The sequence below is a fragment of the Ahaetulla prasina genome, chromosome 1 (assembly GCF_028640845.1).
Source record: "Ahaetulla prasina isolate Xishuangbanna chromosome 1, ASM2864084v1, whole genome shotgun sequence".
Taxonomy (NCBI): Eukaryota; Metazoa; Chordata; class Lepidosauria; order Squamata; family Colubridae; genus Ahaetulla; species Ahaetulla prasina.
In genome coordinates, this window is record NC_080539.1 from 252,343,825 (window position 1) to 252,358,179 (window position 14,355).

Consider the following 14,355-nt stretch of genomic DNA (forward strand, 5'->3'; position numbering starts at 1 on the left):
AACGTCTCTAGGAGCAATTTAGGAGGCAGAGGCAATTATACTCTAGAAAAGCTAAGGAACACTGCTTCTGTCAGTATAAATATCTAAGGCTTGGTTCATCTAGAGTAAAATTATTTAAGGTGGTCACTAATGTCAAGTTCTTCTGATGCATAGTATCAGATATGAAAGTAAATGATTTAAAATTGTATGAAGGATTGAATACAAGAAGAAAAGTCTCTGTATATTGAGAGTAGTTGATACTGGTTATAATCTTCTGAGAAATATAGCTCAGACCAGGATAATGATGGTGATATTTTGATTCCTGTGTTTTTTACAAATAACACAAGATGGCAAACATACCTAATGCTCCTTCCTCCTATTTTCCTCACAATATCAACCCTGTGACGTGGGTTGGGCTGAGAGAGAGTGATGGGCCGGTCACCCAGCCTACCTTCCTGTACTCTATTAAATGTTTTAACTAAATAGTAATTTAAATTCTATTATTTGTTGTTGTTTTAAATTCACAACATGCTTTTATTCCAACTGCCATGTTCTTCCATTTTGTTCCAGTGTTTGGCTTACGTGCAATTACCCTATATGGAAGATTTGAGGCACTACATGTTTTCCTCCTTAAAAAATAATAAAAAGTGTACCCCGACAGGTGAGCTTGCATTTTGAATCACATGTCTATAATGTGTGGATCCTTTATTTTATTAGAAATCATGGCTTCTCAATATGCATTCGGATGCTTAGATTATTTTCCAGACATTTTGTGTTTAATTTTAAGCTTTCACCCCAGTCTTTGGCACTGATCTTAAATGCCAAAGGATAATCAGGGTAGTTCACCATTATTCGATTCCAACATATCCTTTAGTTGCTATGAAAATGGAGTCATCAAATCTAGCAAGGGGAGAGTACAGAATATACTGTTCAACAGTGTGCTTCCTGGTTTCTATCATCTGACTGAAAGAATCCTTTGTTGTATTCATACAACAAATGATGGGTTTGTGATACAGTGCTTAGTCTGAGATACATTTTTTTCTCTGATTTGCTGGTCTGCCCTCCCTCTTCCTAAATTATAGAATTTGTTACATTTCCTGTCACATTAAGATTGGGTTTGTGTATGTTTCTTATTAGCAGCATTATGCATTGAGACATTATCAATCCAGCATTCCTTTTGTAACTGGGTTCTCTCTATCATTTAAAAAATTGAAACCATTTAAATGGTTGGTGATGTGCTCTACGAAAATGCAGTTTGAGGATTGTTCTGTTACGCTTAGCAGTTTGAGAGTGATTATGAGCTCTAAACTGGTTTTTTTTTAAAAGGTGAAAAAAAAAAGATTGTTCCTTATCCTAAATGTAGTTGATGTAAACCTAACGTAAAATACTGTAATGTTAAAATATATATTTAGGAATAAAAGTTGTCAGATGAAAGACAGGCTCTTTCCTAATGGGAGAAATTAGAGTGCTTCTGATCAGAAGAATGAAGATACGTTTCTGAAGATATCTTGACATTAAAACAATTCTTTTAGTTGTATTTAAAAACAACCTGTAGTGAGACACACATGGCAGAAAAATAGGATGAAACTAAGCAGAAAATGTGACATCTTTTAGTATTTGCGCGGAGAATCCCAAGACAATTTAGCTTTATAAGCGAAACAGGGATGATGTCAGGAATATATAGAAATTGCCTATTTATATTCATTGTATATAATTCTGTGCTTCTCTTTTGTAGTTTGATACTGCCCATTTATTACCTGTAATAGGGTTGTACTAAAACTTGGGAGGCAGAGATTCAGGTATCCACTCAATGGTCCAAATTGGATCAGTTATAATACACTCATTCTCCGCCCATCAAACTCAATAGAATTTTTATTATAGTGATAAAAATCGAAAACCAAATTTCAATTTGTATACTAATGTTTACGAATGACACACAGTCTGAATCTGTTAGGATTAGGAAGAGGGGGAAGCTGCAGTTGAGTGCTACTTGAGTGCATTCTGGAAGATTTTCTCCCCACTCCACTCCACTCCAAAAAAAAAGAAAGAAAACACCTGATCTTTCATAATATCAGGGTTCCCCTCTAGGTTCATCTTCCAGATTTCTCCTAATAGCTTGGCCATTGCTCAGAATTCTTGAGCTTCACTCATCTGAAGGGAAGGTTGGAGAACACTGTCTTCAAAGATGAGTCAAAGTGTAGTATTACTCTTTAGGCAAGCCTTTAAAACCTAATGATGTTGCTGTGTGCTCTTTGCGTTTTTAGTGTTTTGCTTTTATCTTGTATCTTTATTACTTTTACTTTTGTTGTGTCTACGCTATGCTATGAACTGCTATGCTATGAAATGTTAAATATGAACAGAGATACAGACCGCACATTGAGTAAATAAATATATAAAATGACAGGAAAAATCTGTTTCATCATATTAACTATTTATCTATATTTGATAATCCAGAGGCTCAGTTATCTGCAGTTGACTCCCTGATTGATTCTATGTCTTTGGTTTGTGAAGATGATAGTGAAGGGACCCTTGTTGATATATTTAAACCCAGCAAATTCCCAAATCCTCTGTTTCAAAGATTGTACCAGGTAAGATACTAAAACTTTCCCTCATTCTTCTCAGCTAGATCGATTATATGGCCAATTGCGTGAATTGATTGATTTTCCCCCCCCACCACCACCAATGTAACTTGACCAAACTCTATTGGGACCAGCAGCTGTCCAGCTGTCCAACCATGGCTGTATGAATTCCCCACCTTATTGCCTTCCTTATATGCCCTGGGCCCACCTCGCTTAACAGAAATGATGCAGAATCCCACAGTTCTCTCATTTCCTGGGCTCCATAATGAGAGCTGAGTTTGTGAGCTGCTCACTATGTTGAAAAACCTGATATGATTAGTAAAAAAAAAACCTAATTGTCCAAGAGATCAAAAGAATGATTTGAATTTAGTGAGTAAAGGGGAGGAAATAAAATATATTAGTACAAAACTGAAGTTGGGGGATTTCTTTCTGGGATTTTCCCTCCTCTCTCTTCCATCTGCTATAAGGGTGGGATCAGAATCATTTTTGAATCAAATGATAGCATGACATATTAAACTATCTTAATTTATGTTTACTGAAAGACAAAATGTATTGGGTTGCACAACACTTTCTGTGATACACACTGATTGGGTTTTCACAACTCACTACACTATAACCCTCCCACCCCGATCAAGATTAAGATTGATCCAGATAATTTAATTATTAATGAGAGAATACATGCCGCAGAGTCAGTGGGAAACATAAAGCCTTCTGTTTAAAATAGTAGGAGTAAATAATAAACACAACCACAACAATATTAATCTCAGGAAAGGAATTAAAATTTATAAGAACATAAGTAATACCCTCAACCACCAAACCTATCAACAGTTTCTGATCACCTTTTCATATATCAAATACACAGGTTAATGTATAATCTAAAATAAAAAGAGAGAGGGACCTACCATTTTATTGGAACAAGTTCTTACCCAAATTAGATTAATATGCCTGTTCATAACAATATAAGATATAATAGCATGAAACAAGCTTCTCTATGCAAGAATGAAATACATTCATTATTGCAGTAAAAAGCGCTGTTATGTTTTATTGACTTTATAGTAAATTCTTTGATTGTTGTGAGTCATTGAGGGTTGGGTGGCATCCAGGTTTAATAAATCATTGTTAGCATAATTTCAGATTACCCCAGATTCTTTGTGGTTGTCAAATTAGCAATGTGTATTGAGGATAGAATGCTCTGTGTATTTTTGTGCATCAAGAAACACATATTACAGCAACTCATATAAGCTATGTAGCATTTCCTCCTGCAATGCTTAATCCACCGAGTCCCAAGTAGACTAGCCTCTGCATATCCCTTCATTACTTATTCTAGTCTCACAGGAAAATATGAATGATACATGGAAAAATTAACATTTCTGTATTACAAAGACTGGATAGCTTCATGGGAGTTACTATAGAGAAGTTGGGGGTTTCACAAATGAATCTAAATGTGAGAGGCTTTAATCATTTACTTTTACAATAGACCTAAATTCTGATACAGAAATATTTTTTATTATTATTTTATTCTAATTTCAGTCCAATGTTTCAATATTAGTTCCACAAAAATTTAGATAAAAGATAAATTCTTTTAGCTTCCTCTTGAACTTTAACAAAGAATGGAAAAGTTCTACATTCAATGGGAAGTTGTTCCATAGCTTTATTCATTTGTCAGGTCTCTACACAATTTTGGGTAATCTAAAGTGGACTCATCAATGAGAGTTTGATTGTTGTCATTCTGACAACAGTGACCATGAATGTTTGGTGGCATGAATTTCATGCCACCAGACTTGAAATCCTGGGTTTAGAAAATTTAGAATTCTGCCGCCTTCGACATGACCTGAGTTTAACTCATAGAATCATCTTACAACATCCTTCCTGTTGAAGACTACTTCAGCTTCAATCACAACAATTTAAGCTTAATGTGAACCGCTCCAATCTTGATTGCAGAAAATATGACTTCAGTAACAGAGTTGTTAATGCCTGGAATGCACTACCTGACTCTGTGGTCTCTTCCCAAAATCCCCAAAGCTTTAACCAAAAACTATCTACTATTGACCTCACCCCATTCCTAAGAGGTCTGTAAGGGGCGTGCATAAGAGCACCAGCGTGCCTACCGTTTCTGTCCTAATGTTCCCTTTGATTGTATCCAATTTCATATAGTTATCACATACTTATGATTATATTTATGCTTATATATCGTATAGTTATTTCATGCTTATGCTTATACTGTATATACTGTTGTGACAAATAAAATAAATAAAATGTTTGCAATATTTTAAACCTTGCATCGCAAATCATATCATACAATATCATCTACTTTCAGAATGTAGTCAAGGACAAGTTCATATTTATCCTCTACAGTAATCTTGCTCTGTATTCATGGAAAAGTATCTTCTGTCATAACAAGAAAAGTGCAAAATATACCTTTCATGAATCATAGATAGACTGATTCATAGATAGCCTCATTAATTTACTGATTTGACATTGCTTATTCTCTTGTGATCTTTCATCAGTGCCTGCAGCATAAAGCTTTTCATCCTGATGCACCTCTACCGCCCATTGAAAAGCACCTCTTAGACATGTTGGAGGCTCCTCCGGAAGTGACGGAAAAATGCCAGGCTCCTCTTCAGAAAGTAAAAGCTCTTTTTCCCTTGAAGGAGGGAGGCAAAATAAAAGAGCAGAAGACAGCTCAGTCCATCTTCAAAGACAAGTGAGTTAGCAGCACTGCAAAAAAATAGTTCTTTAGCTGTTTGTCATCTTTCATCTCCTTTGGTATTTCCTTCTATAGGGGGCACATCATTGCTTCTTGGGCGTTTGGGCTGGCCGCAAGTGTTTGTTCAATAACATGGTATGGGAAGAAGATCTTAATGTTCTAATTGAATGTAAAGCTAGCTTCTGTCTTTTGCATCCTTAAAGACTTAATGTCTGCTAGAGTTCTTTGGTGGAACAATAGCAAGTGATAGTATCTGGCTGAACAGGGCTGGACTTGGTTCTAGGTCTAGGCTAGTCTGGAACATAAAGAAGACACAAAAATGATCCCTGTTTTGGAATGGCAAATCCTTTATTTGTCCTACAAATATGCATTTTATTTTTCTGAAGTATGTCTGGAAGCTTATAGATCTCCAGCAATAGTCAAGCCTCTTTAGAATTTGCCAGTGGCATCATGGGGGTACAGGTTTTCCTACGAACAAACAATAGCATCTCAAATAAGCATCTTAACATTTGTTTAGGACTATATGTGCTTTTTAAAAAAAAATCATGCACCCATCTAAACATAGGGTAGAAATATTAATATCCCAGCTTTGGAAAGATAACCATCTCTGCTCCAAAAAGATCCAGATCCAGATGTAAGAGTCAGTCATTACACTTTTCCTCAGAGCTAAATTGGGCTTGCTTTTTTAAATGAGTTTATAGCGTAATTTTCTACACAGTACTTCAGGGGATTTAGCTCAGTTGCACAAGAATAAAGAAGGATCAACATATTCTGGAGACATGGAATTTTTTTCCTCATAGGAAAGGAAAATCTGGCATGAAAAGGATGTCTTCCATCTGCATATCCTGTACTAGAAAAAAATAGGGGACCAAGCCAAAAGCAGGCCTTTTGTCATAATGATATGTGTACATAATGTTCGTTTCTTCTGTCTAATGGAGAGAAGGTACAGATAATGACATTAAAATTGCATCTTGCTAAACCCTAAGGCTTGTTTTTAGGAAGCAGATTTGGATGTTCTTGAAGGTCATTCAGCACAAGAGCATATTTAATTGGGAGTTTTTCTCATAAGTACTGACAACTGCAAACTGATGTTTAATAAGCTCTTAGATATACTAATCTGAAAGATGGTTTAGAAGACATTCTGGGTTTCTGTGTACAGAAGTACTTAGTAGCTATCAGTTTGAAGATGGGAACTAGCAAATTATATTAGAAGGGTAAATAGATTTTTTCCCTTAAATATAAAATTCCCATTATCGCTAATGTCAGTTTAAACATTAAAAAGAATTGGATGTGATTGCAAAGTACTATTAAAGTATTCACATATAAACACGTCAAGAGGAGGCTATATTAGTAAAATACAGAGACAATAATATTTGGTTTTTAGGTATTCAGAAAAAGCATTCTGTAGCTGGTGTTGTAGTTCGGGTGGACGTCTCATCATTCAGACATCAGATCTGATTTCTTATTTTTCTGAATAAGCTCTGAAACAAAGTATAATTTGGAAGGAGCTTGAAGGACACTTGAATGCCTAATACGAATCTTCTAAAATTATTCTCACAGTAGATGTGATTACTAGTTAATTTATCTTGAGAAGAATTTCTTCAGATTGATGGCCTTATCTTGTTCCAGTAATGAAGATGGCCCCAATGCTAAAAAGGCAAAAACAGAAGATGGTGAAGCCAGTTTCAGGATTGCAAGCCTCTCTGAAGGCAATGTGATTACAGTAAGTATTCTTGGCAAAGATTCTGCCGTAGAAGAGGTTGGATTGGCTACTATGTTAAAGGTGTCTTTTCTTGATGAGGCAAGTAAGTACCAAGAACTGGATGATTGACCTATTTCTTAGGCTATAGCCAATGACCTCTTTGGTAATTTTTTCCCATACAGTTATCCAGTGTGATGATTAAAAGAGTGTTGTAGATTATTAGCCCTCAAGAGGCTATGAATGGTTTCCTCATAATGTGCCTTGTGAACACACTTTTGATTTCAGATCCAATAGATTTAGTGATTAACAAAGCATACAAACTACATCCTATTCTTCGAAACCATGATCTCTCTTTAAGTGTGCATTCTTTTTTTTTTAAATGCATATTTACAAGAACACATAATAGTTCCTTAAATAATTCAGCCTTCTGTGGATTTAGAGCCATTAGTAATATGCTTCCTCAGCAGAAAGATGTATAGTATAGAGTTGAGATTGTGGGAAATGCTGTTCAGTATAAGGAAATGCAAAGAGATGCATGTTGTCTCTGAAGACCCAATTACATGCATGGATCTTAACATACATGTTAATGGTTATAAGTATTGATGATTCTGCATCACATCCCAAATCACAGAAAAGTGCCTTAAATACTTGAAGAAATAATGAAAGATGTTTGTGAGTTTTCCTGATGCATCTGTTTGCCCCTAATACATAATTCTGGGCTTGATTGGTATTGGCTCCTCCTCCTCCTCCTCCTCCCCCCTCCTCCTCCTCTTCTGCTTTTGCTTCATCAGTTTTGGTCCTTGAGACTGCTTGGACAAGTCCCTGCAGTTTTCTTGGCAAGTTTTTTTTGGAAGTGGTTTGCCATTGCCTGCTTCCAGTGAGTGAATGTGATTGACTCAAGATCACTGTTTCACTCTTTACAATATTAAACTAATAAATGGGAATATTTGTATCTCAGGTTTGACATTGGGGTCCTTGGTGCTCCCTGAGCTTGCTTGTTTTCTTACAGACATTTCATTACCCAAACTAGGTAGCATCATCAGTGCTAGTAAGGAGTTCTGTTTGCTGTCAGTTTTACATTCTAGTGGTTTGGCTGTCAGTGTTGGTGGAAGTGGTCTTAAAGATTCTTTGATTAGGCTGTTTGCTGTTGGTTTCCTTGGCAGTTTTTTGATTGGGGTATTGCTTACTTGATTGTTGGTCTGATGTTAACCTTGGAGTTAATCTATGCTGATCTGGGTACTGATTTCTGGTGGAGAGAAAAAAGAGCCAAGCATTCACCACCAGAAATCAGTACCCAGATCAGCATAGACCAGCGGTTCTCAACCTGTGGGTCGGGACCTCATTGGGGGTCAAATGACGATTTGCCAGGGGTCGCCTAAGACCATCGGAAATATGGGAAGTATACTTGTGAGTTGAAGAATCGCGCTCCAATGGTTGACTTCACAAGCCAGCTGCAGGCTCTTCAAATCGCTAGCTGAATTCGGCTTCAGGCGTGATCAATTAAAAAAGAGAGAAATCTTTGCTCTGATGTCTCCCTCTCAAGCCAGTTGCAGTCACTCCCTGGCTTCAGGCGCGATAAACTTAATAGGGGAGGAGTCTCCACTTTAATGCCTCCATCCTCAAGGCAATCGCAAGCAGTTCAGATCGGTAGTCAATACGGCTTCAGGCGCGATAAATTCAAAACGAAAATAATTTTACGGCTGGGGGTCGCCACATCGTGGGGAATTGTATTAAAGGGGTCGCAGCACTATAAAGGTTGAGAACCACTGGCATAGATTAACTCCAAGGTTAACATCAGACCAACAATCAAGTAAGCAATACCCCAATCAAGAAACTGCCAAAGAAGCCAACAGCAAAGATTCTATTTGATGTTGGTCTGATGTTGCTTATTTGATTGTTGGTCTGATTTACTATCCCTAAGACCACCCCCACCAATACTGATAGGCAAGCCCCTAGAATATAAAACTGACAGCAAACAGCACTCCTTACTGGCATGGATGATGTTACCTAGTTCGGGTAATGAAATTCAAGAAAACAAGCAAGCTCAGAGAGCACCAAGGACACACATACACCCTTACAGTATTAAAAAACAAAACAATAGTTTCCCATTTAAGAACATTTTAAGTAGCCCTTGTTTGAAATTAGCCCTTACATGTAATTGGTGGAAACTATTTTTTGGTTTCTGTGTCAATTCTATGTATTCAGTGAAGTACATTATTTCTTCTGACCTCTTAATTCCTATAGGAGCTATCTGTGGCTTAGCCTTTTTTTCACATTTATTATAGTTATAGTTCACATTGTGAAATTTCTGAATTTAAAGTACTCCTAGAAAGCCACATGGATGTTTGCTCTTCTAACATTAGATGGCCAGGGCAGCTATTTTGTATCCATTTGGCTGATATGTTTGTCTTGTAAATAAGCATAAGTAAGAATGAATAATTAACTTGCAATTTAGGAAAAGTCGCATATGAAAGCAACATAAACCTTTCCTGCTGTAATCTTTAAAGCAGGGGTCTCCAACCTTGGCAACTTTAAGACTTGTGGAAAGCTGGTTGAGGAACTCTGGGAGTTGAAGTCCACAAATCTTAAAGTTGCCAAGGTTGGAGACCCCTGCTTTAAACAGTATGACAATTTCAGGCGAGGGCAACATATTATAAGTTCATTTTACAGAACTCTTCCTTTCAAATCCTGTTTTGACCAAGGCATTGCACTTTATGAGTATCTAAAGACCTATTTGGTTTAGCTAGAAATGAGAAAAATCAGAGTTAAGCTTTGTATTTCATTAAAATTGGGAAGAAGAAGGCTATGAAAGCTGGGGCCGAGGATGCGACTTACTGAAGTATTTTGGTAGGTTGGAAGTGTCAATCCAGCAGAAAACTTCAGCGTGCTAGTGAGGAAGAAGAATGCTGACTTCAAAGAAGGTAAATGGAATTTCATTTATTTGAATGAAAAACATTGACAATACTGTTGGGATCCAGGTGTCCTGACTCCAAAATATTGCCATTTTTTAAAAAAACTATTCAATCAAATTCCACTACTCCCATGAGAATTATGTTAATGATACTCAGATTTAATGCAGAAATCTTTCTGAGTCATAGTGATATGTTCCAACTGAGTTGCTGGATGTTAACTATTCTTAATTGATTCCCTTATCTTTCTTATCTTGAAGAAGTGAGGAAGTATTAGAAAAGTATTGAGACAAATATTGGAAGTATTGGGAAAAATGGAACTCTTCACATATAATAAACCTTTGTTATCTGTTTAGTACTATTTATTTAGAATTTAATCCTACTTTTAGTAGGATTTTTCTATAGCAAGTTTGTATACGACTGTAATCCTAAATTTCTGCAATAATACATCTACAATGTATATATACTGTATATTATCCTAAATTTTCTAAAAAATGTAATAAATAATAAATGAATGTTAAGTTTCAGTAAAAGCCTTTTGTAACATATTCAGAACACAAAGCATTTAAGAAATGTTTTCTATATGTATTGCTATTCAGCATTTCTGGATAAATGTATATTATTTTTATAAAATCTAAAATGTGACTTAGCAGTTGATTAAGGATAATGGCTACATTATGCAGACATCTTTTTTTTAAGAGATATCACCACCAATTTTAAAAAAGAATTGCTTCAAATTTGTATTCTGGATGGTGTACAAATAAACTATTAAAACTTAAAACCAATATATAAAAAGAAGCAAGGATGATTAAAATCCATTGTCAAAAATTAATCAAAAGGCAAAGGAAAGAATTAGCACTAATCAGCCTCACAGCTCTGTGCTCTTCTGTGCACCCCAAGATTTACTTTATAAAAGATTTACTTTTATAATGAGATTAATTTATGATAGTTTTGTTTTCTGTATACACAAAAGTGGTGGCACACTTTCCAAAGATTTTTTTTTTTCCTTTTGCAATTCGTCTCTCCATCTGATCCACAAGAGTACACAAATATGGTGTACTCCTGGAACTGCTGCTATTTTAATCAAATCAAGCAGCAGAAATGTGGTTCCTTGAAACACAGGGTTTAATGTGCACATACACAAAGGCTTGGCTAATGAAATAAATAGAGCATTAGGATGATTAGATCTGGAAGACAAGGGCATTTTTAACATGCATTTATTAAAGTAAATTCAATAATGGGAAACTGCTCAGCTGTCTCAGAAGCATTTGATGTCTGTGCTTGAACGCTTTGGATACCTAGCATTAATTTACCAACCATTTGCAGAATGGTTTATAATTACAGGGAAGTTTCTGTCAATTGTGTTCACCTCATTAAGAAAAAGAATACGGTGATATTCTTAAGGATTCCTACTCGGTAAACGAGAATTTTACATTATAAATAGAGAAACCTAACTTCAAATAAAATTAACTAAATACGTTATGCTAACTTCCTGAACTAATGCATTTTCATTATTATCTTAAGGATGCAATTAATCATGTTGGTTTTCTCCTGATAAATGCTTTTTCCATTTTATGTGGGGAAAAAATGTAAAAACCGTGGAAATATGTTTTTCTTTAAAAAGAAATCTCCCTTGTTCATAACTTGGGAATACGTTTTACTGTACAAAATGTTTTTGGTGTGCTTCTCAGACATGTTTGCATTCCTTCTTTTGCAGCAGCTTAAGAAGGGCCGAGTGTAAACTTTTAAGATACTTTGGCAGTTTATATGTATGTGCTTCCAAAATTGGCATGGATTTCCTAGGTCCTGACTCTGAAATGGCCCCAAAGGGTAATGGTGGTAGGGATGGGTAATTATACCTGAAGAATGGAGTCTGTTTTTATAGCCCTACAAACATATATTTGTGTTACAAAAAAAAAACCCAACACAACACCATGATGAAGATCAGCCAACAAATTACATTTCTAACTTGCAAAATGTAGAAGGCAGTAAAAAAGATGAGAAAATATAAAAATCACAGTCTTAGACCCAAAATTGAAGTGGGGCAAGGAAATATTACATATTGCCCAGGTTTCTATAACACAATGAACCTTAAATTAAAAATTAAAATCCATACTTACCCTGGCTGTGTTCTAATCTGTCTTGCTTCGAGTGAATGGCAGATTCTGCATGTTAATTGTTTTTTAATGGGTACTTTTTTCCCCAGTGTTTTTTTGTATTATTATGATTGTATGATTGCTTTTACGTTGCCCAAAGTCATCACAGAATAGGACAGCCTTATACATTTCTGCAGGGACGTGGTGGCTCAGTGGCTAAGACACAGAAATTGTCGATCGAAAGGTCGGCAGTTCAACAGTTCGAATCCCTAGTGCCGTGTAACAGAGTGAGTTCCCGTTACTTGTCCCAGCTTCTGCCAACCTAGCAGTTCGAAAACACGTAAAAAATGTAAGTAGAAACATAGGGACCACCTTTGGTGGGAAGGTAACAGCGTTCTGTGCGCCTTTGGTGTTTAGTCATGCCGGCCACATGACCAAGGAAACGTCTTCGGACAGCGCTGGCTCTTCGGCTTTGAAACGGAGATGAGCTTCATCCCTAGAGTCTGGAACGACTAGCACATATGTGCGAGGGGAACCTTTACCTTTATACATTTCTAAAGTAAATAAGGCGATCATGCAGTAGTCCAGTATGTGCACTGTTGTTAAAATGTCATCAGACACAATCTGATGCTGGTTTGAAAATAATATATTATTTGTTTTCTTTGTTTTCTTTGTTTCTTTATTTGTTTATTATTTGTTTTCAGTAGCTTTAAAAGCCATGAAAATAGGTCAAGTGGACTAAATTGAACTGGAGGTAGGTTAAGTAGTAGCAATATATTAGCATGATGTGAAAAGCAGTGATGGAGGTAAACTTGCAGGTTGGAGGATAGGCAGTGAAATAAGGTGAAGATAAAGAATCTCAGATTGAAAGCCACCTCTGGTGACCATCTGAATGCGCCCATGTTGTTTTTCCTGGCAGTGTTCTTCTGGAGTGATTTTTTTTCCTTTTCTTTTTCTTTCACTTCCTAGTCTTGTTACAACGTATTAACCACTTTTTGGTTAACTTTTCAAGATCAGCTAAGGTTAACTAAGCAATGCTGCTTCTTGTGACACTGGAATAAGATGAGAGGCAAATTAATGCACCAAGTTCTGTGGCAGACCAGAAGATAGTATATATTTGAATTGATTTCCGGGAGAAGTATCTTTAAAATGCTAAGAAGTGGTGATAGATGAGTTGTCCTGGGCTCAGTATTTGTGAAGCTTTCTCAGCTAATACGTGGTAAGCAAAAGTTACCAGTTTGTTTTAGAGGATGGTGTTTTAATAATTTTTGCAAACGTTTCCTAGTGTCATGTGTATCTGTAATTGCTGGATTTTATTTCACATGATCTACACCCACTGTGTAGGTCATGTCATTTATCACCAACTGCGATGGAAATCAGGTATGCTGACTGACAAGCTCTTCATGTATAAAAGCCCTTAATTTAAGAAGGATTGTTCTAACATTTTTTAGACAATTTTTGGAGCTCAGAACCAGATTCACACATCCCTGGTTTGCTGGGAGCTGCACTCCAAAATTGTGTGAGAGCGTAAACTTGTGGGTAAGACCCAAAGAGAGAAATTAAGTAAGAATAGAGGTAAAATGATAGTGTAATGTATTTTGGCGGGAGTTTTAGGCGGGAAGTATCTCACTTCTGATTGGATGCAGCCTCTGGCTGAAGTGTATATAAGGAGAGGTTTTTCTCCAGAGTTTTGCTGGGTCACACTATATTAAAGAGCTGTTGTCACTAACCTGGTCTCCTGCCTCGTCAATACCCAAACTTAACATTGGCGACGAAGGTGGGATCTTGAGGCAGAGCACCAGAACAGAGCTGAACTCACTACGAGAATCAAACCCAGCAAGGTGATAGCGAATGCAGCGATGACCGGCTACACGCCACCCACTCCGTTTGACCCTGCCCAGGAGACATGGGGAATATATATGACCCGTTTCGAAAGTTTCCTGGAGGCAAACGAGCTACAGGGAGTCTCCGACAACCGCAAACGGGCTTACTTCATAAGCCACTGTGGGTCCGCAGTCATCGCCGTCGCAGAAGCCCTAGCGGAGCCAACACCGCTACACTCCGTATCGTGGCAGACCCTTCAGACCCTCCTGAAGAATCACTACGCACCAGCCCCGCCCAAATACGTTCGACGGTACGAGTTTGGGGAGCGCAGGCAACAAGAAGGCGAGTCTATCAGCGACTACATGGCAGCCCTGAGACAAGCCTCCAAGCATTGCGAGTACCGCGATCTGGACGAAGAGCTGCTGGAACAACTTATACGGGGGGTCAGAGACATCCGTTTGAGGAGACGGTTGCTAGCCAAGAGCAACCTGACATTGGCAAACGCTCTGGACGAAGCCAGAGCCCATGAGATGTCCAACCATGCAGCAGACACCTTACA

At 37.1% G+C, this 14,355-nt stretch overlaps 1 protein-coding gene across 2 annotated transcripts in view; it reads left to right on the plus strand.

Annotated features, from left to right (window-relative positions):
- Positions 1-14,355, plus strand: part of XRCC5 (X-ray repair cross complementing 5) — a 76,326-nt gene that overhangs the window by 29,225 nt on the left and 32,746 nt on the right. For both annotated transcript variants that reach the window (XM_058195974.1, XM_058195965.1), the window contains exons 12-16: positions 550-640; positions 2,434-2,567; positions 5,066-5,262; positions 6,895-6,988; positions 9,819-9,888. In XM_058195974.1, coding sequence (XP_058051957.1) covers positions 550-640; positions 2,434-2,567; positions 5,066-5,262; positions 6,895-6,988; positions 9,819-9,888 — 586 coding nt within the window. The remainder of the gene's footprint in view (positions 1-549; positions 641-2,433; positions 2,568-5,065; positions 5,263-6,894; positions 6,989-9,818; positions 9,889-14,355) is intronic.